Raw genomic sequence first — 26880 nt, forward strand, 5'->3', positions numbered from 1 at the left:
TAACACCAACTGAATGATGTGAAACACTACAGAAGTTGCGATGGGCCAATTAGGTGAGAATAACTGCGTTGTTTAGCAAGTTTTTAAAACGTCCGGGGTTCCCCGCGGCAGACGGCACGCTCCGCGGTGAACCCAGGACGAAGTTTACTTAACAACGCCAATCACCCAGTTGATATTTTGGTCTCGTCAAATGAAATTATACTTAATAATTATTTACCGCAATTATTTAAGAATTGTAATTTTTGTTAAATTTGGCACCGATATCTAGCATTGCATTTAAGTGGCCCGGGGCAAAAGAGTTTAAGTCATGTCGAGTCCATTTTCAAATTGACCTCCTTAACTTTCGAATTGCCCCCCTGTGGGGCGTGGGCCCCACGTTGGGAAACACAGCTTTAGAGATTTTAGAAAGCATGGTGCATGCTTTTACCGACCAGAGGTCACTCAGCTGTTCTGGCTCACAAGCCTACTGAGTTACACCGCAGACTGAGTCACGTCTCAAGCGGTAACAGCAAAAAGCACATGGGCCCCGGCTCCGTCACTCACACTGAAGGGGAGAACGGGGAAAGGATGCGTCTTCCTGCTAGCCTGACAGTGTGTGCTTTACTCTGTTTGACGTTAACCTTTCATTAGGAATCTTAATGTAATTCCTGATGCCCAGAGCTACACAAAGCTGGTAAACAGTAAAATCATGATACTGAGTATACCAGTTTGAATTGTGTCTCCCCAAACCCATGTCCACCAGGGACCTTCGACTGTGCTTATTTGGAAACAGAATCTTTGCAGCTATATTCAAGATGAGGCCCGACATTCAGCGACTGTGTCCTGAATAAGAGGAGGAAAACCCGGACACGGACACACAGAGGGGAGATGGTCACGGGAAGACAGAGGCGGGAACTGCAGTGACTCAGCCACAGGCCAAGGAGGGCGAGGACCACACTGCCAGCCATCTGTCTCCCGAGGCCAGAGAGGGCCGGGATGGGTCTTCCCTGAGGGCTCCAGAGGGAGCAGGGCTGACTGACACTCGATTTTGGACTTCAAGTCTGCAGGACAGTGAGAGAATAAGCTTCTCTTGTTTTAAGACATGCAGAAGCCCTAACACCCCAAGGGTCACCAAGGACAGGACAAGAGAGAAGAACTACAGGCCCCTCTGGGACTCTTATGAAAAGATGTAAAAATTCCACATAAAACGTTAGCTTTGTTCTTGCCAAAAGTAAACTGAATCCAGTAACAAATTAAAAAAATATGTCATGACTAATAAAATAACTTGTTTTCTCAGAACATAAGAATGATTTAAAGGTTATAAAATGTATTCGTTTAACTGGTCATATTAAGATCCTGAAGGAGAAAAGCTTATGATCATGTTAAGATGTAGATTACGTATTTGATAAAATCTAGCATATATTAATAAAAGTGCTTAGGAAAACAATAGGCAGGGACATCTTTAACTTACTTAAAGGATATGACAAATATCCCATAACAAATTCTGTAAAGAATATATTTACTACGTGAGCTCATCACTCAGTGTTTCCTCATTTGGGGCCTGATATTTTGAGAATTAGTGACTGATGTGTGTTTCCCAAGACTCTACACACACCAAGTCCTTGAGCAAACACCAATGAACTTCATAAACTCTGTTACACTAAAATATTGTGGTAAAGATGGAGATAATGCTTACAATATCCACTGGAACTTAGGCCTATTTAATATTAATTAGAGAATTTGAAGGAATATTAGAACATACCCATTATACCTGCGATCGTACTCGTAGGAAAAAAAAACTGAATCAAATGTATTATCCAGAATTACAAATAGCACTTTTTACTTGATCCAAGTCCAGGATTTAAGACTGAAACCAAAACATGACTGCAGTTATTGTACCCAATAGGAACTGTGTGAAGGCACGTGGATAGACACTTACTAAAAATAAACTGTCCTGTATTAAAAAGAAAGTTAGACATCAGCACCCAGTAGACTATCATTGCTCCAATGAGAGACACCAGGGAGAAGAGGAGGCTCGACCACTGCCCGAAGGAGCCGAAGTAGTGTCTGCAGACCTCAGGGTACTCCCATGTCGTGGTGTCCAACGATGCTGCAGAAAAACACAAGGAAAAGATCAATTACATATATGAAATTCACAATCTGTTTTCCCCAAATTAATTCAAAATAGTAAAAGATGATGGGTAATTCTAACACCAGATATGAGACCATATTATGAAATAACAAGAGTGAAAGCACGGCTGAACTAATACCTAATAAGAAATGTGGGTCAATAAAATACTACAGTTCAGATCACCTGAGAAACAGATTCTAGTAGAAGACAATTTTGTAATTAATGAAAGCCAAGTGAGAAGCCAAAGTGAGACAAAATCGTCAGGGAGGTACAGAAGACCTCACGTAATAACAGCCAGCAGACTGAAATCACAATATGGAAAAAAAGTGTTCTTGAGTTATGGTTTATACCACTCATGCCAACTGAAGTTTTAGACAACTGAGTTAAGAGTTGAGAAACTAAGTAACAGAAAAGTCAGAAGACAGTAATCAAAGTGATGGAAAAGACAGGCAGAAATAAACCAACTGGTGGACTACAAAAGGCGCTCAAATCCTGACTGGGAAAAAGATGGGCAAGATGTAACAGATAAAGGGCTCTTGGCTACACTGTGTCAAGAACAGGGCGGGTCTGTAAGAGCACCCAGGGGTTTGTGGGTAAAGGGCAAGGAGTGTGAACAAAAACGGCAGTTATGAGAAGATATACCATGGCTCAGAAGGGACAGAAGAAAACTGGGGACAAAGCCTGGTCTGCCAGTTCCTACTTGCTGAGGTTCAAGTAAACAACGTGTATTTGCCTGGGTCCTAATTTTCTTTAAAACAATCTATGAAGGTCTTTCTCCGAACTGGTATCTACAGAGACGTGTGGAGGGGATGTGCTGGTGGTATACTACAAAGAACACGCTGCTCTCATTTCCCAGTTATAATTCTTTGAGGAGATTCCAACATGTAGGTCTGCCCATAGGGACAGGTCAAAACAAGTCACCATGAACTGAGTAAGAACCAACACATCTCAATGTAGTTCTCGCCAGGACTTATTTTAAAACTGTGATTTCTAAAAAGTATTCTTATAAGGAAATTAGCACAGAAGGGAGGGCATTCCACAGAGCACACCCAGCCTATCTAAATTTCAAGGGCAGCCCCTATTGATTCAGCCTAACGCCACGAACAGAGGAGCAAGCCTTCAGGCAGAAAACGGAGAGGGGCATGCGTGCAGAATGCACAGGTTCGGAGCCACCTCGGCGGGAAACACCTACTGACACAACTGTCCTCACTGCACGTGCTCTTACCCAGCATGGCCCGCGACTTCACCACCCGGTAGCAGCAGTACAGTGTCAGGAGGCCCATCAGCACAATGACACACATTCCTGTTGTGAATCCAGCCTGCGTGGGGACAGAGATACCCAACACACATATGTCATCATTGCACTGGAATAAACACAATGCTGTTGTACTATGCTACCAGACGTAACGGTGCTAAACACCTGTAAACGATCATGATCAAAGCCATTATAGTTCACATAAAATTAAATATGATTTCTTTAAAAAAAATAGATGTGGATTTATTAAAACCTCTATTGTAAAATACATAAGTATTTCAGGCTAAAATTATGCCGACAAATGATATTACCTGTTTTATGCCCCAGGGAATGCTCAGGATAGAAGTCCCCATCATGGTGTTCCAGATCATAAAGCTGTAAGCACAGAGAGCAGCAGCGGTGAGAAGCAGGGAGTTCCACTACTCAAACATGAGAGTAAGACAAAAGTTAAAGTCATCGGTTATCTTCCTTTACAAATAGCTTAATGCTGTGGTTCTCAAAGTGTGCGCCAGGGTGCACTGGTGCACCCTAGAAGATTTCCAGGTGTGCCCTATGGTATTCCAGAGAAATATGTGCCTGTTGGGAACCAAAAAACCAACAGGGTTTTTGTAGTTTAGATTTTTGGGGGACAGAGGTGTGGGGAATTGGCTGTAAGCTGACAGTCTGCCCAATTCCCCACCTCACTTGCCTGATTAGGTTACAAAAGGCTGTTAAGCTGTGATGCTGGATTGTTTACACTACCCCCCATGTTCCCTGGAAAGACTGGAGGCAAGTTTCTTCTATCCTTTGTTTGGTGTAAAGTTAAGATGATATGTACGGTGGGGGTTTTTGCATATGGTAAAATTCTTGGGTTGCCTTGGAAACATGATCAAAGATCTTATTGATTTGCTAATGGCCCACTTTGCCCTATAAATAAATCAAGATGCAGTTTTTGGGCGAGCTTTGTTCTTGCCAGCAGCAATTTCAGGGCCCTCCTGACCCCATATTTTCTTAATTCCACTTATTTTCTTAATTCTGCACCGTTCCCACTTGGGACCTGGAATTACTAGCTGCGCTGGTTCATGGCATGTACCCAGATATAAAAATAAATATAGTTACTCTATTATACCATTTCATTATGGAAATACCATTCTTTTTGTTAACATCATTATTATATTTATTATTAACACATCATATTATTTTTAGATAAATACACTCAAATAAAATGGATAAATTTCTCAAAAGGAAGCATGATATTGAAGAATCTAATTCTGGAAGTGAACAAAAGTTAAGTGTAAATAAAATAGGACTTAAAGGCTGATGGGCAGAATTTAATTTATAGCATTTTCTATCACTTAACACTGAACAATATGATTGGATTAGAAACCCATTCATTGAAGCTTCAAGTCATTTTGGTTTAACATTAACAGAAGAGGAAGAACTGGCAGCTATATCCACTGATCGTGGATTGAAGATTAAACATAAGGAGTTGTCTCTTGAAGCCTTTTGGATTTCTATAAAAAAAGAATATGTGGCAATATCTAAAAAAGCTTTGAATATTTTACTACAATTTTCAACATCCTATTTAAGTGAATTAGGATTTTCTACCCTCAACACAATTAAGAGTAAAAAGAGAGGAATTCTTTCATGTATTGACGAGGAAATGAGAGTTTGCCTTTCAAATATATGCCCAAAATTGAAGAAATTGCTAGGACACACCAGGCTCATGTTTCTCATAAACACAAGAATGAAAAAACTTAACACATACATGCCGGGACCTGCCAAATTTACTAAATCTTACTAAGAATGTGTATATATATATAAAAAGTTAACTTTTTATTTTTTATTTTTAACCTCTCTTTTTTATGAATTCTAAAAAGCATAACTCAAAAAATGTAATATAAAAATGTTTTTTAATGTCAGAATAAATTTAATTGTACTTATTTTGTTTAATTATCATAAAAGCATGCTTGGACTTTATATTTTTTCTTTAATATTTGACTTAATTATTATATTTCTCAGAAATTGGTGTTTAGTGCACCTACAATTATTTGTAGGATTTTAAATGCACCCCGACTTCAAAAAGTTTGAGAACCACTGGCTTAATATATGCTCCACAAAGTAGCCTTACTCACATGGTCACTAAACTGGTGTTTTTGCCATGCCCGTCAGAGTAGCTCTGCAGTTTGTAAGCAGAACCCAGCGGACTGTACACGTAGCACTCCCCTGGAGCCGGGACGACATGGTCTGGGGCAACCTGGTGAGACGAGCAGGAAAGTCAGAGCCAGTCCCTGTGCCAAATGGGGTGTTCTCTGAACATCGGAGCCCCTGATGCTAGACACATCTCCACATATCACGAACAAGTAACAGTATGCATCCCTGCTTAACAATTAAGAAAACTCTCTTTTAAATGCAGCAAAGACCTGAAGGGGCAAGAATTTAAGGGCTTGTGAAGAGCAAATTGTTTATCTGAAATGAGAATGAATTCCTAGAGTATGCAACCATCAAGACATGTTTCTCTTCAATTGTGTGACTGAGAGGAAGGGTTCTTGGTGGAGGAGACGTGGGCCTAGGCTGAGGGGAAATTCAAGAATCAGGTGGCCCCTGAACTCCCATGAGGGGCGGCTTCAGCAGAGACAGGTGGGAAACTCGAACTACTTGAGAAGCCAACGGAAGAAAGAAAGGAACAATGGACTATTAACAAGCTTTAGGAGCTGCAGAAGAAGGTGAGTGAGCTACCATGGCTTCGGGAGAAGGCAAAGCCAGGATTCTCCAGGAGGGAGGGTGCAGACTGGAGGAAAGAGGCCTACAGAGAGGAGGACGTGCAGAGTGAGCGGCCAGCAGGTGTGCATCTCCCCGCACAGCTCCTACCTGATCCTGGCCTGTCTTTCTGAATCTGCCTCCCCTGTGGGCAGGGGACCTCCGGCTCTGGAGGGGAGAACAGTGCTCTGACATCTGCCTCCCCAGTGGGCAGGGGACATCCTGCATCCTCTGACAACTTTGGGGTTCTCAAGAGATGATGTGGACATACAAACACACCCATGAACAATGGCCCTGTCCTCATGTTCATTTCAGATCACTGCCTACATGCTTTGTTACTCTAGAGTCAGCTCAGAGTCAGCTCACAAAGAGGATTCATTTTCAGTAAACAGCAGACAGTGAGGCCCAGACCAGCCCAGCCCGCACTGCTGACATCTACTTCCATAAGCAGAACCTGCAGGTCTGAACTCGACCCGAAGAGGGATGTGGAGGTCACTGCTAACTCTCCAGAGGACTTATGTATGATCACAACTACTAGTGTGAAGGTCCCGGGGAGGAAAAAATGAAAAGCTCACTGCACCCAGAATATGCTAGAAGTCCCTACGTTGGCGATACAAAAGATCCTAATACTTCGCCATGCTTAAGATGAGAAGTGACGAGCCCGATCCTTGCCCCCTTGGTAAATGTAAAGAATGTTGTTTACCTTTCTCCCTTTTATTGTTACCTGTAAGAAAATCGTTATCTTTTCTCCCAGAATGTTTCCATTTTTCTTCAAGCTTTGAAGTTTCCAAGTATCTCATATGTGCTATGTCTCATAAGCAACCAAATTATTTAAAATATTTTTGATCCCCAAATAATACTAATAATAACAGATTTTGAATGATTAAGAGTCAACAGACTATGGCCCATGGGCCAAATCTAGCTTTCAGCCTGTTTTTCTACTGCCCTTTGTTAAGAGCAATTTTTATGTTGATAATGTAAGACAGAAGTCAGGAGAATGTGCAGTAGTGTGCATCCTGCAAAGACTAGAATGCTCAGCACCTGCTCTTCGACCTGGTTTCTGATTCTTGCTAAAAAGGAAAAGATCACACAGACGTATGCAGATGTCTCAATCTCCTGCTCCTGTAGGAAACGCCTACAAACACCTTCCCCTTTGCAGCTTCGAACTTCAACATGAAACAGAAGAACTAGAACCTGCTATGACTTATATTAATAATCAATGACCTCAACGACTTCAAATGTAGTTGATCCTCCTCCGAGCTGTTAGCACCAGGGATGAGCAGCGTGTTAGTACAACACATCTCTGGGCTGTTGCCAATGTGGAGAGGCTGTTTCCAATGCCAGGCTGGGCAATAATGAACCAGCCCAAGATTGTGAGGCGTGTATTAGTGAGTCACCATCTTAGACTTTTCCGTGATGCCATCCTTGGAACATGCCCAGCAGCAGAGAGTTCAGCCACTGGGCGCTGCCCCAGCCCGGGCTGCTCCCTGCGCGCTGCTAGTCAGCCCCGGACGGTTGGCGTGCTTGCCCCTTACCAGCGCCTTGTCTGCAGGAGTGCTGAGCCGGCTGTAGTAATGAATCCTCTTGTTCATGGCCGAGGCATGGTCGCTGACCCTCTGAACGACGTCATTCACACGGACAATGTTTGTGGGCTCTATGCAGAAGGGCCTAGGGGAGGGAAGATACACGTGACACAGGACATTCAGCCCCTGTGGAAAAGAACTTCTTGTCCTTCATTAGAAATGGGAGGTATTGAAGCAAGCACTCAATTCTCACGGGGCGGGGGGAGAAAAATGTCACAGAAGGAGTATTATGCAATCCACAGAGGAAAGCTTCTGTCTTGTAATATCATGACTTTAAACATACTTTTCTGAACTTAAGACATGGAGCAACAGAGGAGATAGAACAGAAAGAGCTTCCGTCGGTTATTAAAAAGAAATAGAGCAGCTGTCGATGTTCAGTAATAAAACAGAGACACAGTTTTAAATATTCTGTCAGGAAGTTTCTGACACTACATCAGAGCAAATGACAGACAAAAGTGTCCCTGTTCTAAAGACTCTGCAGTCCTTCTTTATGGGCTAAAGTTACTTCCTTTACAGACAGAATTCCTATTCTTGGTTCATGTACTAAGGACTCATAATCTCCAGCATCTCCCGTGGGAAACGCACCCTGACGACTATCAAGTGGAACATCAGGACTCCAGAGAGAGCCTGTTGCTTCCATAGCCTGCTGTCCCCAGAATTCAGTGACACACCCGAGCACACTGTGCACACATCTCCTTCTCACAACTACGTCCCGGTCACCGGCAGGCTCTGTGCTGCAATCATTTCGGCCACTGACCCTCTTCAGGGCCTTACTGGACCTCCCTGCCTTCTCAGCTTCCTGCTGCACCCTCACTCCACACAGCAAGGACAGGTGGCCACACACACTAGGGGATGACTGCACCTGCAGATGCTCAGATTCCATCAAGTCACAAACACTCCCTCCTGTGCCCCAAGCAGTATGTGACCTGCTAGATCAGGTTATACACACAGATCCAATAAGGAAGAGAATGAAAGGCGTGGAGAGCCACCACTAACTTCACGTTGCTTCTCTATGCTTACGGCTCTGAAAGATGCTTCCCGCTGACTACAGCATGGCCGCCGTTCCTGGAGACACTGCTCACCAGACCTTGTGGGAAGCACCTGAAGAACCAAGGCACTAACATTTTAGTGTCTGCTGTTTCCCGACGCTGTGGCATTAGGGAAGAGGTGGTGCAGACGGTAAATTTACTCTGGTCTCTCCAGTGAGCATACAGAATCTCTGACCCCTTCCTTGACTATTTCTTCTCCAGCCCAACACTTAAACACGGTGGGCACCTTCTAGTTTAATCCGGCACCTCTCTGAGTAGAGCAAATACATGGCTATAGACACTGGTATGACATACCATCTAAACTAAGCACAGACTTGCTGAATGAATCAGGGGGTGCCAATAACTCTCAAGTGGCTAAGATGACAATGGAGGGTCAGAGGCAGAATCCACCATCCCTCCTCATACGTGTAGTAGCCTGAGATCACTACCCATCCTCTCAGACTACTGGGCTGGTCTCTATAATTTACACCTCTCCTGTGACACTCAGTAGTACTAAGAAGCAGTGTTAATTAGGTCCAGGAAACAGTTTCATCACATGGAGGAGAGGTCGCCCTCTACAAGGGCATCCCCTACCTCTTCTGCAACAATGACAGATTCCCCACAGGGTTCAAGAAGGAGTTAGAGCTTCAATGCCAACATAAAGCAGAGATGGAAACCAACCCTGGGTTACAGAAGGGACTAACAAGTCATGACGCTGATAGAGAGAGAGCGCCTCATCGCTTATTACTCTGGAAGTTCAATGGCACCCATATTGATCACTGCATTGGCTGGCAGGCTGGCCAGGAGGTGGGCCAGGAATGGCTGTGCTTTGCGGCTGCTGGACCTGTTCATAAGTGTTAACAGTACCAGCCTGGCCGGCCCAGGAATCTGAGAATGGAATGACTGAGAGTGTTTCTTTTCCAGCAGTTTTTCATCGAGATGCTGTGTGCCTGTTCAAACAAATATTTGGGAATCTTTTCAAAACAGATTCTCTTCAAAAATACACAACTCAGCATATTTTAACAGAATTATTAAAAACAGATGCTTTAAGCGTCATCTGAGAGAGCAAGGAGGTAAATGAGACTTCTAAACTGAAACCTTGACGCAGAGAACAATATTCAGAAAAAAAGACTTCGGAAACGTGGGCTTTTCTTTTGGACCATTCCAGGTGATGTCTCCCTGTCCATGTTATTTCCCGTCTGAAGCTGAGCTCAACTGTCCCACACTGAAAATAAATTGTGATGTTTCATGTAGAAGTTATATTTGTCTCCTGTTATAAATATTTATGGTCATGCCACGGGGGGGGGGGGGGGGGGATGCTTTTAACAGTCAGCAAAAAATTTAAAAATATTTGAAAATGTGACTCAAAACCCCATATTTTCATTTAATACACATATAAACAAAGAAACCTTATTTCTCTAACCCAACGCCTTTTCCCGGTTCCACTGCTTAAATTCCTTAAACATTTTTGGCTTTTTCCTCTGTTTCCGCCCTCCGACTGACCAGCTATGCCCCTCTGAAGCTTAATTAATAACAATCCCATGACTCTCCCGGAGACTCAGATTTAATGTGAAGACCCTCAACTTAAAACTGTTCCTCTGTTCATACCCCTGACCGCTGAAGCGCTCACACACCTGCCAGATTGGGGTAGTCTGTTCAAAATAATGAGAAGGGATCAGGTACTCAAATAATATCGTGCAAACAAACATTCGAAATAACAAGCCCCTGACCTGGAGTCTACTGTACGCCTGCCAGGCTGCCTTCCCGTCCAGGTGACAGGGAAGACATTAACCGGGCCACTGTCACCAGAGACTCCTGGCTGCAGAAGTCACGGGTGACCTCGGGCTTCTGCCATGGTTCCCGTCCCTCCGGTGCCCACACGACTCCCTTCCACAGAACTGCTCTGCACGTGGACTTCACTCACTGTCTCCAAAGGCTGAGCCTGCTCAAGGTTCTTCTTTCTCTTATGGTTCGTTCATTTCTATTTGGTCTCAAATCTATTAAATATGCTCTGAGTGCCAAGCACATGGGAAGCCTTGCACAACATGCTGAATGATGACCAGGGTGGCCAACCTGCCAGAGGAGACAGGTAAGGAAGCAACGCCGGTCCCGAGAGGAGGAGAGAAGGGGCTTCTGAGCTGTCGTGGGGGAGAGTGGACAGGCTGGTGTAACGCTACGTGGGCACAGACAGGGCACACAGGAGGGAGCTCCCCTGGTCATGTGACTTTAAATAGCATTACTATGCATGGTGACGGCACTCAAACCTCTACCTCCGCCTGCACTCCCAACTCCCCTTCCCCTACCCTCTGGGCTTCCTCGACCACCACGCTGGCTGCTGGCCACTACGCTGGCCACCGCCGGCCTCCTTGCCATCCTGAGGCGTCATGGGCGGCATGCCCTCCAGGACCTTTGTCACTCATTTCAGGTGAAAAACCGAGGCTCTGAGGCCTTTCACTAAACACTTGTGCGGCCTGTTTCTCAACATGTCATCTGGCTCCCCTTGTCACCTAAGCCAAAGCGTCAGCCCCTTCTCCCGGGTCACTTCCTATACGTCTCTGCAGCTGTACATCACCTCCTCGGAATCTGAACCACCCGACACAACAGACACCTCTTATATATACTTATTACCAGGCGCCTGCGGTGAGGACAGGCTATGCGAGAGCAGGGGCTTTGTGAATCTGGTCACCACTGCTTTCTCAGGATCCACAACAGTACCTGGCATGTCATAGGAACTCAACAAAATAGGGTGAATAAGTAACGTATGATGAATAATATGGTGTACTACTTTAAGAAGAGCAGTTTATTTTGAAATAAATACAGACTCACACCGAAGTTGAAAAAGCAGTACAGAGAGCTCCCCTACATACTTTGCTCAGGTATCCCTGACAACAACATCTTCAATAACCTTAGTATCATCATCAAAATTTGTATTACTTTTTTTTTTTTTTTTTTTTTGCATTTTTCCGAAGTTAGAAGCGAGAGGCAGTCAGTCAGACAGACTCCTGCATGCATCTGATCGGGATCCACCCGGCATGCCCACCTGGGGGTGATGCTCTGCCCATATGGGGTGTTGCTCTGCTGCAGCTGGAGCCATTCTAGAGCCTGAGGCGAAGGCCATGGAGCCATCCTCAGCACCCGGGCCAACTTTGCTCCGGTGGAGCCTTGGCTGTGGGAGGGGAAGAGAGAGATAAAGCAGAAGGAGAGGGGGAGGGATGGAGAAGCAGATGGGTACTTCTCCTGTGTGCCCTGGCTGGGAATCGAACCTGGGACTTCCACATGCTGGGCCAATGCTCTACCGCTGAGCTAACTAGCCACGGCAAAACCTGTAATATTTTTATCAGCAGGAAAGAAAGTAAATGAACATTTATGGGGAAAATGTTTTCAACTTTTGTGTAGGCTTAAAATTTTAAAAATAATTACTCAGAGGAGAAATGCTGGAAGGAGTAATCAAATGCTACCCTAAAACCAGAAGCAGCAACCTATGAGGATGAGTTTAGCCAGGTGTCCTCAAGCCAAATAAAGACTGCTTTCAGGAGTGGAGAATGATTGTGTCACAGGAAATGAGGATAGATCAATGAAATGACCCCTGGTGACCTGGGTGTGAGCCGTTTAGGGGGTTGGTAAGGGCAGAGAAGCCTCTAACTTGGGTTCTGGAGGAAAAAAATGGATATGGTGAGTGTATGTTACCTTCGCAGGGGTTTCCTATAAAAATGAATGTGGGGAATGTTTCATTCCCTAGATGGGCTATGTGTAGATTCTCTAGACAGCATAAAAAAATGTAAAAAATATAAAAGTCACCTGTAGTCCCACAACCAGGATCACCCACAACATTCGGCCAACCTCAGTCTCTGGCAAAAACCACTCGTCGGAAGCAGAGCCAACGGGAACTCCCACCCACCACAGTGAGACTGTCAGCGGTATGACCCCTGCGGCACCCTCCAGCCGGTATGACACACACACACACACACACACTCTCTCTCTCTCTCTCTCTCTCTCTCTCTACTACCAAGGGAGCCCACTCTCAGGCACAGTCCTAGAGTTCTTGCACATGCATCCCTGGGCACACATACAGGAATGTTGATTGGTAAGATCTCCACGCTGGAAACATGCCAAAAGCCCAGCACCAGCAAATGATAAATATAAGTGCAGATGCTCATGGAATAAAATTTAGACACCACTACAGCTGCTCATGACGCAGATGACAATGATGAGGTTGAAACAGAAACCACAAAGCAGCGCATGCAGCATGGTCTCATTTACATGACGTGCAAAAACAGGTAAGACAGAATTCGTGTGAGGGACATGCGGACGATGAACTCCTTTATAAAAGAAATGACCGTGCAAATGCCAGGGGAGTGGTCAGCTGAATGAGGAAGGGAATGTGCTCAGTGGAGACACCAGGAACTTCGGGGTGTTGCTAGTCCTAGGCCTTGGTGTTGGCTTGATAATCACTTAAAAACTATACATGGAATACCTCATGTGCTAGACTTTCCAAACAGGATTTAAGTAAACATATTCTTTTAAAATTTAATAATGAGATCTAGAGGGACCAAAAAAACTTTCTGTACCCTACAAAAAATATGATCCTTATCATGGGGCAGAATACCATAATGACTTGTCAAACTCAAATACAAGGTATCTACTCTTCTGGTATAGAGGGACGGCTATTTCAAATTTGTGGGCCTCTTCTATGATGACATGTGGCTATCAACAGTACAGCACATAGGTTCACAGCAGGCCTTAAAAAGCCCCTACATTCTTAATTTGCCTCCCTGTAAGGTAAAGACAAAATTTTAACAATGACTGAGAAAGCAAAGTGTACCAGGCAACTGCAACAAACGCTTTGATGCAATTGTTGAATGTGACTGAAATGGAATTCAAATCAGTCTGAATTACTGTGTAGCAAAGTGTTAAATGCTTTTCAAAATAAAAGGTACATTCAGTTGTTACTGATAATATTATAAAGTGAAAGCAAAAGTTTTAATGTACTGTTAATAAATAAAAGGTGATTTTATCAAGATCACAATTTATAATCTTAAAATTTCCATCTTCATATTTTATAAAGTACATACTATAAGTATAAAAGTACCTGTACAAAAATTTCAGATGCATATGCACACACACAGATATGCACTTCCAACTTTTGAAGATTGTTATTATTATTATTATTATTATTATTGTTAATTTTGACAGAGACAAAGTCAGAGAGAGGGTCAGATAGGGACAGACAGACAGGAAGGGAGATGAGAAGCATCAATTTTTTTCACTGCGACACCTTAGTTGTTCACTGATTGCTTTCTCATATGTGCCTTGACCGTGGGGCTACGGCAGAGTGAGTGACCCCTTGCTCGAGCCAGCGACCTTGGGCCCAAGCTGGTGAACTCTGCTCAAACCCAATGAACCCGCACTCAAGCTGGTGACCTTGGGGTCTCAAACCTGGGTCCTCCACGTCCCAGTCCTATGCTCTATCCACTGCACCACTGCCTGATTAGGCATTATTTTTTAATTGATAAGGGTGGTGTGATGAAAAAATAAATGTTGGTAATTCCCTGGTTTAAGATTGTGGGTTCCTTATTTTAGAATAAGTTTAGTTAGCTGCAAGTAAACATCTTCATCAACAACAAATGGAAAAGAACTCGTCCCGAATATTATTTCTCAGGCCTATATCTTAAATACAGATTTTTTGTTAAGAATAAATTTCAAATTCTTTTAATGCAACTCAAGCTTTCAAATTTTGGTTTTAATTCTACTGTTGGAAAAATCAAACACTCTCTTCTCTTATGACTACAAAGTGACCAGCAACAGAAATGCAAGGGTTTTTGTTTCGTTTTTACTAAATGGCACTAGAATGAGCTAAAAGACTTATGTGAACACCAGGGACATGTCAATCGAGGTAAGATGCTAGAAGGACCTGTGAGTAATAGTTTCCTCAGTTTCTCTCTGGGTCGACAAAGGCGGTGAGAGAACTACCACCAGAAGACTATCATCTCTCTAGAAAAAGTGGCCCCAGACAGGACACGGCGAGGGACATCTAACAAAGATTAGGAATGTGGGAACGTTCCCAAGAGGGCACAGTTTTCCAAACAGCTCCTCCTTTTATTTACTGGAGGAAAGCACCAAGATAAATCACAAATGGTTTCAGTTAGCTCAAAGACAGTAAATTAAAATTATTAACTTAGTATTTGGAAATAAAGAACTTGTCTTAATTATAGATAAAGGGTAGACTACAGCCTATAATGTCATGCCAATTATTACTCTCTTACACAAATGTATCAAAACAGTTTCTGGAAAAAAATTTTTTTTCTAGTTATATAATCTAGTCTCCAGTTTAAAAAAAAAAAAAGGTAGGTAGGAGAGAAGAACAATGCCAGACCAGAGCTTTAACTAAAATTTCCTTTCCTTAAACACTGGACAAGTAATGTAAAAGGTAAAGAATTCAGTAAGATCATGCTCTCCTTGTCCACCTGGAGGTCCATGCTGTTGCAAAAGGTAAGATTATGAAGAGTAATAATGAAGAGTAATATGCTAAGTGAAACAAGCCAGTCAGAGAAAGACAACTAGCACAGAATTTCACTTCCATGTAGAATCTGATGAACAAAATAAACTAACGAAGTGGAGACTCACAGATACAGAGAACAGACTGACAGCTGTCAAAGGGGAAGGGCTTGGGGGCAGGATGGAGGTACAGTGAGATAAATCTTATTTTTAATATATACATGTGATTTCTCAAATGTATACTTGAATTGCTTTCCTCACTATCGTAGTCCAGTTACAGAGAAACTGCAAACACACACACACAAAACTCATCTACTCTTTAAACTGATCACCAAAGAAAAACCCTCTCTTTTATTCCTCTTCCATAACTTAAGGAAGCCTTAGAAATTTTCACGGTGGCTCTCTCAGGGAAGATGACTAAGACGTCTGCTTTATCACTGGAAAGACACTAGCAACAAATGGTGTACACCAGGGGTCCGGAAACTTTTTGGCTGAGCCATAAACGCCATATTTTAAAATGTAATTCCATGAGAGTCATACAACGACCTGTGCACATTACGCATTATCCAATAAAAATTTGGTGTTGTCCTGAGGAGAGCTGTGATTGGCTCCAGCCACCCGCAACCATGAACATGAGCGGTAGGAAATGAATGGATTGTAATACATGAGAATGTGTTATATTTTTAACGTTTTTTTTTAATTTTATTAAAGATTTGTCTATGAGCCAGGTGCAGCCATCAAAAGAGCCACATCTGGCTCGCGAGCCATAGGTTCCTGACTCCTGGTGTACACAAAGTGGTCTCTCAGCTGTCCAACGCTCTGTTTACAGCCCAGATGGCAAATACAAGAGCAGTCTGACCAGAATCCACCTTTGGTAGGATGAATGTTACTTGGCAGACGGTCACAGACTGATCATAGACTAATGAAGGCAAGAGTCCAATGTGAAACCTGCCCTGCCAACTGGGTCCAATCAGCTCACTTGGATTAACAACTGTCTGTTATTGTCATTGATTTCTTAATTTTGGTTACTGTGATTTTGCTTTTTTAGTTCAAAAAAAAAATCTCCATTTGCTTCTTTTTTTTTTTTTTTTTACCAAACGAACATTTTTCCATGAATTCAGTTCCAAAATTCTCAACCTTATTTTAATTTCCTTGAACACATTGAACACAGTGCTTTAAAAGTCTATTTCTGATAATGCCATCATCTGAATTGCCTGCCAATCTCTATTGTATAACAAACGGGTCTCTTAATTTCTGACCCTCTTCTGTCTAGCTATTATTAAGTGCTTGACATTGTACTTATTGAAATTGCAGTATAAATAATGTGAAACCTAGAGGAATTATATTTTCATTAGAAAATTTCATTTCAAATGACGTTTGGAACTAATCTGAAACTCTTAGCAATCCTAGATTCCTTTCATCCAGTTTTGGGGAATGAGATCAGTTCAGGTTGAGCTATAGTCCCGGCGAGCCCATTCTATTTAAAGTTCAAATACTCATATTTCTGGGCCTCTAGAGCTTCCAACCCAAAGTTTGTACTGAGGCCCCAGTGAAGCCTGGATTCCAATTTCTCTCCCTTTAGCCTTAAAAGCTGTCAGAAGCTCTGCTCACTTTGCCAGCTGCTCAGCCACAAACAAGGACTGGCTGATGCCCTTGAGGAAATGCTGGCTGGACCCTCCTTTCTGCATTCCCTTCTTCATTGTCATACTAGTTCCCCCATGTCTTTGAAATGGTTCGGAACAGGCCCCACCAGATGTACTCCTTTGGCATGTGAATTATTTTGAGCTAAAGGCCATCAAGACTCTGTGGGCTCAAGATAAACTACTGTCCCCCTTAGCTACCTAAAAGCATTTAAATTAGAGGACTTGCCCATAAGAAGTTAGTGCCAGAGATAACTTTTTATGGCAGGGCTAACATCTAATTACTGAGCATCTGCTCTTCTCATCCTGCAAACGACCCTCCTCCCCTCTGAAGCTGCAGGGTGCTCTGACTTATCCTCGGCTCAGAATGCCATGCATGCCTCATTCCATCTTTCTGTGTCTGGACCACTCACGTGTGTGGGGTCTCTGGCTCTCTCCTGTGTGTGGGGTTCCTATACCTAAGTATGTAATTAAATTCAGTCATTTTCTCATTAATCTTTCCTGTGTAGATTTAATCACTGGACCAGCTGGCAGAGACTAGACAAGGAGAGTTTCTTCCCACCTCACAGCCGACTCTTCAGATCTTCTCCTAAGAAAATACACTTTTGACTTGGCCCTAAAGCGCACACCAACCAAACTCAACTAGGATCCCTCAGTCCTTCGGCTTCTCCAAATAATGTTAATGAGGGAGGAAGAGAGGGAAGAAAATAGAGCACATCAAGTTTATGGGCAAAATAGAAACAAACAGCAAAATCAGATAGAACACAAGAACCAGGCAGCTCCGGGTATGAGAGAGCAGGGAGGCAAACAGACATTTGGGAAGAGAGGAAGAAGGCAAATATATAAGACACCGTGAATTGGAGAGAACAAAAGGGTTCTGGCGGGACTTGAATCGGACCTCATCTGGACAAAGTCATAGTTGTGCAAGTATGTACATATTGACAGCTTCTCTAACACCGTGCCCAGGACTGTCTTCTTCAAGCATTGAGCAGAAAGAGTTACAATGGAAAGTGGGGAGAAGAGAGATGAGAGAGGCTGAAGAGGAGTGAAGAGGAGGCAAGGGAAAGGGAAGAGAGCAGAGGAGGAGGGAGGGCGAGGTGTAGAAGGAGCAACATCGTCAGCCAGCTGGCCATCAGCGGCAGGGCACTGACAACGGTCAAGCCCTCATCCCACCTATATCGTAGAGATGGCAACTTCCTCAAAATACAAGTGGTGCAGCTCTGGAAACCAACACTCCTGGAAAAACTACTTTTCTGTCTTTTGTTGTTGGTATACTCCTCAATTATGAAACCACGAAGCCTCAGTAATCACTTCAATCAATCCCTCTTACTGGGCCAGTGGATAGACTTCTCACTCTGCTTTGTTTTTCATTCTCTCTCCTAGGACCTAGAAGAGTCAGTTGCTAGTCAGGGGTTGTGACTAAGGGTCAGAATCGGACACTGACAGAGCCCTGCAGGAGGAACTCTCCAGAGAATTCCTGCCCTGGGGACATGGGGCATGCAGACTGCAGCTCCAGCAGGAGTTAGAGGAAACCAACCACCCAGAGTCCGGTCTCAGGTTGGCAGGCTGGCTGGCTAACCCCTGAGCCGCAGCCCAGTGTGAAGCAATCCCAAATACCAGCTCTATCTATGGTTACCAGAAAGCCTGAAAAAGCAGGAAAACAACCTCTGAGACCACTGATTCCAAGGGACCGTATCAAACACAGCAGAGGAGATTTCTAAACCTTCTGTCCCTCCCCCACATTCCTCTCTGCCCCACACCCAGTGCAACACTGACGGAAGGTGGGGGAGCCATGCAAAGTGCAAAGGGGCCCGTGTGGTTTGCAAAAGTTGCCCAAATGATCCAAAGGACTATGACAAGCTCTGTCCTCCCCGGTGACCATCTAACTATGAATCGCCCAGTTCCACCACAAGATAAGCAGTGTCTTTGCCTTCATTTGAACTGATGTATGGTTTTGACGGCCACCTAGTGGACGAGAGACAATTAACCACAAGCTAAGTGGAAGGCAAGGCAGCTCCCAAGTGTCAAGTGCTGTTTTCTCTCCTCTATAAAAAATGACAAACACGCCCAAAATGAAGTCACGGCTGCTAAGCCCATTCAGCAAACCAACTTAACACCCATAAATGCCTTTTGGCCCCTCCCAGGAAAGTAACCTCTAACCAGTCAATCTGGAATTACCTGGTCAACACCAGGGAGGTCACCTCCTGAGAGACTCCTCCTTTCCCCTTAAAGGAGGGTGACTCTGCTTGTCTGAAATGATTTGCTCTCCGATAGAAATTTCCTCGTCTGGTCTCTTGACTATAAAAGCCTCAGTTTTTCTGTGTGCTAGATGAGATGCTGCCCCAATTCAAGAACCATTGATAAAGGCAATTAGATCTTTTGACCCAGTTGAGTTTTGTTCTTTAATAGCTCTGACAGCTGAGGACAGTTTCCAAAGTGCAGTTATATGTAAGATGGCTTTAGGTAGCATAGGATGAATGCTATTTTAACTATTTGGTATTCAAAAGAGTTTATTTATTGATTTTAGAGAGAGGAAAGAGAAGGGGAGGAGGCGTGGGAAGCAACAACTCTTAGTAGTTACTACTTGTATTTTTCTTGATTAGGCAAGTTCGGGGTTCTGAACCAGTGACCTCAGCATTCCAGGTTGATGCTTTATCCACTGCGCAACCACAGGTCAGGTAACTATTTTGTATTTAGTTACTTATTTTAACTTTTTATTGAATTTATTGGGGTGACATCAGTTTATAAAATTATATAGGTTTCAGGTGCACAATTCCACATCATCTGTAGAACATCTTGTGTGTTCACCCCCCCCTGTCATATCACCCTCTATTGCCATTTATCCCTTCTCTACCCTCCTTCACCTCCCCCAACCTCTTTTCTTCCTACAGTCCCCACACTGCTGTCTGTGTCTATAAGTGTTTTTTTTTCTTTGCTTGATCCCTTCACTTTTATCACCCAGCCCCTAATCCCCTTCCCTCTGACAGCTGTCAGTCTCTGGTATTTATTGCAATGCATATTAGAAAAATTATACTTTTTTCTAATTAATCCTAATTTTTAAGTTTTATATATATATATATAAAATAACTAAAAAATACATTAAATCCTAATATTATGCAGGTGGCAATGGGATAATATGGTCTGATGGTCACTCTAAAATGACTGACTTTTCAAAACAGTTATCTAAGCCAGTTCTTCCAATGGAAGATCAATTCCTCTCTGTGTCTGAGTCTTATTTATAAACATAAAGTGAAGTAACTCATATTTGTATAGAAATAACAATGTTTTAAGGTACACCTATTTTTTTCTTCATCAAATAATAGTTTCTGTTCTCAACATAAATTGTTTCACAGGCAGATCAACATTCAACATTGCTGAGCCCGAATAAATACCTGCGTTCCTTAAAGCATGCTTACCTAGGCAGTCACGCCATGATTGTAAATGGCTGGCTACCCTTTCATTTTGACAAGTTTCATCACAGAAAATGTATTTCCATTCAATCTCCACAGGTTCAACAAACTCTCAGAGAACTGTCTGAACTCCTGCCACCTTATTGCAATAGAATGTACAGTAATGACCTAAATTCCATTGTCACAGTGGTCAATTATTGATCATAGAATTTAGAGGTGTTGGAGAAGCTCTCAGCACTTGCTCTGCAGCCATTAGTTCTTGTAGCTGCTGATGGAGTAGAGCAGGGAAAACTACCAGTTTAATTTTGTTATCTTTTGTGATGGCCACTATAAAGGATTTCTCATGGGATCAATTTCACACTGCCACCTCGAGCTGCAAGAAAGACTAAAAGATAAAGTATAGTCATGTGCCATATGACAACATTTTGGTCAAAGACGGGTTGTATATGATGGTGATCCCAACAGATGATATTAGAGCTGAGAAGTTCCTATCTCCTAACGTCATCACTGTACAACAACACTCAGCACAGGGACATGCTGAACAGGCTCAGAATCTAGCAGCATTAGACTGTACCACACAGCCCAGGTGTGCGGCAGGCTAGACCACCTCAGCACATGTGAGTGCCTCTGTGAGGCTCGCACGACAAAGTCACCTAACGGTGCGCTTCTCAGAAGGCATCCCCGTGGTTTGGCGGCACATGACTTGGGAAGATGAAGAAGGTGATCGAGACTAGCTTACAACACTCATCTCCTGGGCTGTAACTTACTGCGACCCTTCGCAAGACCAGGATTCTGTTGGCAGGTGATAGGTGGTGTTGCTGAATTTACCCAACAGCACCTCAGCGCTCAGTTTCCCGCTAAGGACACCACCACTGTCATGGCTTCCTATTCATTCCTGCAGTCATTGGGACATATCACATTCTACTTAATCTGTTGACTTATTTTTACCCAAATGGTGGTATACCGTACACTGCTCTGCACTTCACTTTTTTCACTTAACAAAATAAGCTAAAGACTTGTTCCATTTTGATAAGTAATAAAGCCACTTCCTTCTTTTTAATGGGTGAAAATATTCCATTGTCTCCATACCGCATAATTTACTTATCCAGTCCTGTAAAGAAAGACATTTGGGTTGTTTGCAGTCTTTTGCTATTATAAAAAATACTGCATTAAATGACCTTTGTACATATATTATTTGACACTGAGAATTAAGTGAAGTGAAATTGCTGGGTCACAGAAGCTTTAGAATTGGCTGCCGGCATTGCAAGGGGGAAATCCCATTAAATTTATGAATTAAAATTTAAAGAGCAGGACATTTCATTTAAGTCTTCCCTCTGAGAGGAGAATATAGCCTTTTGCTACATGTCATATTTCACTAACTCTAGTATACACATTTAAATATTTCTAACATATGGATGCATCATATAGTCCAGGACAGCTTTTAAGCACTGTAAACCAGTAATTATTCCTGGTGGCATGACAGATAAATGTCACCCCCCCCCCGTCATTTCAGCCATCACAACATCTGAGGACTATTTGAAGAAGAAATAGAAGCCATGGTGTTAGCAAACCACCTGTGACACCTTCTGGTAAGATCGGGAATTTGCAAGCATTGAAATTATAAGATAGTGTCCATGACTTGGAAAAAAATTCTTTCAAGAAATGCTCCATTTTCAATGCTCTTAATGGTACAAAGGACAATTTTGTACAGGGGTGCGGAGGAGTTGGGGGTGGGGTGGGGAGAAGCACAGCTTTTGATGACTCCAGAAAGTGATTTGGAAGACTCATCCAAAATGCAAAGAATACTGTTTCTATTTCCATTTTGGTAGTTTCACAAAAGATAGATGACACAGGACAAAATACCAGATAAGTCCGAGAGTTCCTTCAGTAAATAAAAAACAAGAAAAAGCTACAAGAAAAAGCTACGTCCTAAGAGAATATTGCATCAGAGGGATTGGCAGCAGTTTATCTGCAGATAAATAAAAATGGCGCAACTTGGCTCTGGCCGGTTGGCTCAGTGGTAGAGCGTCGGCCTGGTGTACAGAGGTCCCGGGTTCGATTCCCGGCCAGGGCACACAGGAGAAGCGCCCATCTGCTTCTCCACCCCTCCCCCTCTCCTTCCTCTCAGTCTCTCTCTTCCCCTCCTGCAGCCAAGGCTCCATTGGAGTAAAAGATGGCCCGGGCGCTGGGGATGGCTCTGTGGTCTCTGCCTCAGGCGCTAGAGTGGCTCTGGTCGCGACATAGCGACGCCCGGGATGGGCAGAGCGACGTCCCCTGGTGGGCATGCTGGGTGGATCCTGGTCAGGCGCATGCGGGAGTCTATCTGATTGTCTCTCCCCGTTTCCAACTTCAGAAAAATGCAAAAAAAAAAAAAAAAAAAAAAATGGCGCACCTTCCCATCAGCACTCAGATTTGAGGAACTACTCTCAATCTTACTCTGAAGTCCCTTGGTAGAATTTCAGTTTCTCTCGTGCAGATTTTGCACAATTTTAAGACTATTCCTTAAGATTTTTAAAATCTCTTTCCTTAAGATATTTTATCTTCTCTTCCATAACATTTTCTCATCAGAATGCTATTTATTTCTGCCTGTTGCGTAAACAGCCACCTCGGTAAATTCTCTATTTATACCAATTTTTCAGTGGGTACGCTCTTGGGTTTTTCAAGTATGCAATGAAATAAGTCTTAAACTCAAATCTTAAGCTGTGTGCTGGGATTTTAGCTTAATGAAGGTCAGGACATGTGTCACCTTCACTGTTCCATGCTCAGCACCTGACAGATCACCTTGCATGGAGCAGGTAATCAGTATAGATTTGTTTAATGAATTATATAAATGCATTGTATTTCATAAAACTTACCACCCCCACCCCCAACAGCGATGCTGAGTTTAGTTGAGAAAGTCAAATATAAATGAAGATATAATATTCATAATCATTCCCTCCCACTACAAACATGCAGATCCTATAAGAAACTGGATTTTTATAATAAAGCTATATATGTTTGGTTGTAACTAATTCTATTTTAATAATTAAAAACTCTTAATTATGAAACCAGGTTTTATTTTAAACACTTACCTTTTGGATCTTAGATCTGATGAATCAAACTGGATATTCATAGGTCCAGGATGTACTTCCTGGTCTGTCTCGGGGATGAGAAGATGCCTAGAATCGCTATCCGTATTTGCCATTTTTCTCAGACTCTAAGCGCTGAAAAAGTCCTATATAAATCAGGAAAGATAGATAATTTAAGGTTCAATTAAAAATTATTTCACTATAAATAATAACTTTGCGTGCCCAAGAAACTGGAAAAATACAGGAATTTGCTAGAGATACATTAATGCAGTGTACGCCTAAGTTATTTATTTTATCAGAAACTTGAAGCCACTGTTTAGTTTTCAGCTTAAAACATAAGTGGACTGATCCATATCCAGCAATAAAACAGATTAGGCTATTTGCACCCATTTTTCGGAAGAAAAGAACTAAAAATACTCGATAAAATATTAAAAACATTTTTTTTGGAAAGCTTCAAACATAGTGAGAAAAATCAGGCCATTTGTAGGTAAAGGTAGGAAACCTAGAGAGGTAAATAGCGTAAAGAAGTTGCTTGTGTTGCGTGTATTTGCTTGTCCTGGGAGAACGTGGGCTGAAAATTTCAAGGCCCTGCGAAGTGTTAAGAAATAGGAGACAAAACCAAGATTCACTCAAAGTAAGGATGACTGTAGGAAGAAGTCACCCCCTCTCCCTACCTGCCACAGTATGGCTGGGCCTACACATAGCTTTATCATCAGATTAGGGGCTAACAAGACATAAAACTGCTTCACTGCCTCTCATGGGGACTATAGACACGTTCTCTCAACACTGAGCACAGCGTGTGTTTGTGCATGTGCCTGTGCACACGTGTGGTGGGGGAGATGATGCACAATCACAACCCGCACCTCAGGTGGATTCGCAAGGCAGTCAAAGAACACGTAAAGGGCTGCTGGGTAACCGGCAGAACGTGAATCTTTTCTTTGAGGACACACCTTCTTCCTTGGTCCCAAAGAAGACCTGCTGACAAGCTTTCAAAGACAAGGAATAAACACACAGTCAAAAATAACCTGAAGAAATAAGGTACTGCTAGTGAGAACCAGAAGAAACAGCAGTAGAAATTGATCCACAAGGACTTCAACTATAGGAATTATCTGAATAGAATGATACATTTCCTTTTTAAATAAATCAAGGAAAAGGGTGCTTTTTCAAAAAGTAACAGCATGGTTGAAAGGACCAGAGTGCATTCCTAGGCCAAAATTTAAAATAATAATAATAATAATAAAATACAATACCCCAAATTTAAAATTCAATGAATAGGTTAAAAAGTTAATGAGAAAAGGAATGAACTGGAAAATTACATCAGAAGAAACTACCCAGAAGTGACAGAGAGAAGGAAAAAAGACAGAAAATGTGGAAGAGGTGAAGAAACATGGAAGATAGGGTGACAAGGTCTAACATGCACATAATTGGAGAACCAGAGAGGCTACGGTGGAAGCAATATATCAAGAGATAATGACTGAGAAATTTCTATATTTCATAAAAGATAACAATCTACAGGCTCAAGAAGTTTAAAGATTCCAAAAATAATTAATAAATAATACTATTCTAGGGTTGAGGGAAAAAAAAATCCAGATCAAAGAGAAAAAAAAGTTTGGTGAAGGACTTGGCATTAAGGTGTTCGAAGGTCCTTGTATTGTCCAGATCAATGGTGCACTTTGATGTGATGTATGCTGTGACTTTAAAGTTGACTAATGATATAACAGAAAACAATGTATAACTAAAAATCTAGTGGAAGGGGAGGAGAATGACAAAAATTGACCTAAAAAAGGGCAAGAAAAGAGAAAAAGAGAACATTAAAGAGGTAAGACATAAAATGTACTGCTCACAAAAACTAGGGAATATTTCAAACTGAGTATGAAGCAATAAAATATCGCCTATTTTTTGTGAGAAGTATAGTTAAGACCCTTCCATTCTTCCTTAAGACCACACTAACCAGGCTATCTTCCTCATCTCTACACAAAAACTGCTCTTGTGAGATCACCCATGACCTCCAGATGGGTAAACCCCAGGGTCATTTCTCAAGCTTTACCTTACTTGCCCTCTCAGAAATATTTGCCACAAGGGGTCACTCTCCTCCTTAATAAACTAGACTCATTAGGCTCCAGGTTTTCTCTAACCTCTTTGGTCCCTTCTCTTCTCTATCTCATTTACTGTTTGCTCCTTGTCTCCCAGACCTCTTAAAATTGCAGAGTTCAGTCATGGTCCTCTTCTCTGTTTTACTGTGTGTGCTGATATGGAGGAAGTTTTAGTGGTTTGAGACAGAAGACACAACTAGCCAGCCACAACATTCCCTCAAGCCAAAGCCTAATCCAGAGCAAGCCCCTAACACTCCTCAATTCTATGTAGGCTGAGAGAGGCGAGGAAGCTGCAGAAGAAGAGTTGGAAGCCAGCAGAGGTTGGTTCCTGAGGTTTAAGGAAGGAAGCCATCTCACCCTGGCCAGATAGCACGGTTGGTTAGAGCATTGTCCAGATGCACCAAGGTTGCAGGTTCAATCCCCGGTCAGGGCACAAACAGGGACAGATCCATGTTTTTGTGTCTCTTTCTCCCTTTCTCTCACTCTAAAATCAACAACAACAAAATTTTTTTTAAAAAAAGATGCCATCTCCATAATAGAAAATGTAAGGTGAAACAACAAGTGCTGATGGAGAAGCTGAAATAAGTTTTCCAGAAGATCTAGCTCAGATAAGTAAAAAAAGTGGCTTAACAACGTATTTTCTATGCAGACTAAATATCTTCATACTGGGAAAAGATACCATCTAGGGCTTTAAAGCATCAAAGGACAGGGTGACTCTCTCATTAGGGGCTCATGCAGCTGGTGACTTGAAGTTGAAGCCAATGCTCATGAACCATTCCAGAAATCCTAGGCCCCTTAAGAATTATGCTAAATCTACTCTGTGCTCTATACGTAGACAAGGCCTGGGCGACAGCACATCTGTTTACAAGGTGGTTCACTGAATAATTTAAGCCCACTGTTGAGGCCTAGTGCTCAGAAAAAGATTCCTTTCAAAATACTATGGCTCATGGACAATGTACCTGGTCCCCCAAGAGCCCTGATGGAGATAGACACTGAGATTAACATTGTTTGCATGCCCGCTAAGGCCACATCCATTCTGCAGCTCATTGATCAAGGAGTAATTTCAATTGTCAAGTCTTATTACTTAAAGTAAATTTCATAAGGCCACAGCTGCCATAGATAGTAACTCCTCTGACAATCTGGGAAAACTAAACTGAAAACCTTCTGGAAAGGATTCCCCATGCTAGATGCCATTAAAAGCATTCACAGGAAGAGTCAGGATACCAACATCAACAGGAGTTTGGAAGAAATTCAACCCCCGTGGGTGGCTGGGGAGGGGTGTTCAAGATTTCAATGGAGGAAGCAACTGCAGGAGTGATGGAAACAGCAAGAGAATTAGAACTAGAAGTAAAGCCTCTTCTAGATGGGGCTGCATTGCTACAATCTCACGATAAAACTCTAATGGATGAGGACTTGCATTATGGACAAGCAAAAACAGTGGTTTCTTGAATTTTAATCA

General features: G+C 42.6%; 1 protein-coding gene across 2 annotated transcripts in view; it reads right to left on the minus strand.

Moving 5' to 3' along the window:
* SLC38A9 (solute carrier family 38 member 9) overlaps positions 1-26880 on the minus strand; it is a 60608-nt gene that overhangs the window by 32745 nt on the left and 983 nt on the right. The window contains exons 2-8 of one of the 2 annotated variants that reach the window (XM_066240846.1): positions 25779-25905; positions 23332-23474; positions 7640-7772; positions 5480-5601; positions 3677-3740; positions 3336-3429; positions 1919-2089 (exon numbers count right to left, since the gene is read on the minus strand). In XM_066240846.1, the coding sequence (XP_066096943.1) occupies positions 1919-2089; positions 3336-3429; positions 3677-3740; positions 5480-5601; positions 7640-7772; positions 23332-23444 (697 nt within the window). In that variant the 5' untranslated portion in view covers positions 23445-23474; positions 25779-25905. The remainder of the gene's footprint in view (positions 1-1918; positions 2090-3335; positions 3430-3676; positions 3741-5479; positions 5602-7639; positions 7773-23331; positions 23475-25778; positions 25906-26880) is intronic. The other variant, XM_066240838.1, reaches the window with a different exon arrangement.

This window comes from Saccopteryx bilineata, chromosome 1, assembly GCF_036850765.1.
Source record: "Saccopteryx bilineata isolate mSacBil1 chromosome 1, mSacBil1_pri_phased_curated, whole genome shotgun sequence".
Classification (NCBI taxonomy): domain Eukaryota; kingdom Metazoa; phylum Chordata; class Mammalia; order Chiroptera; family Emballonuridae; genus Saccopteryx; species Saccopteryx bilineata.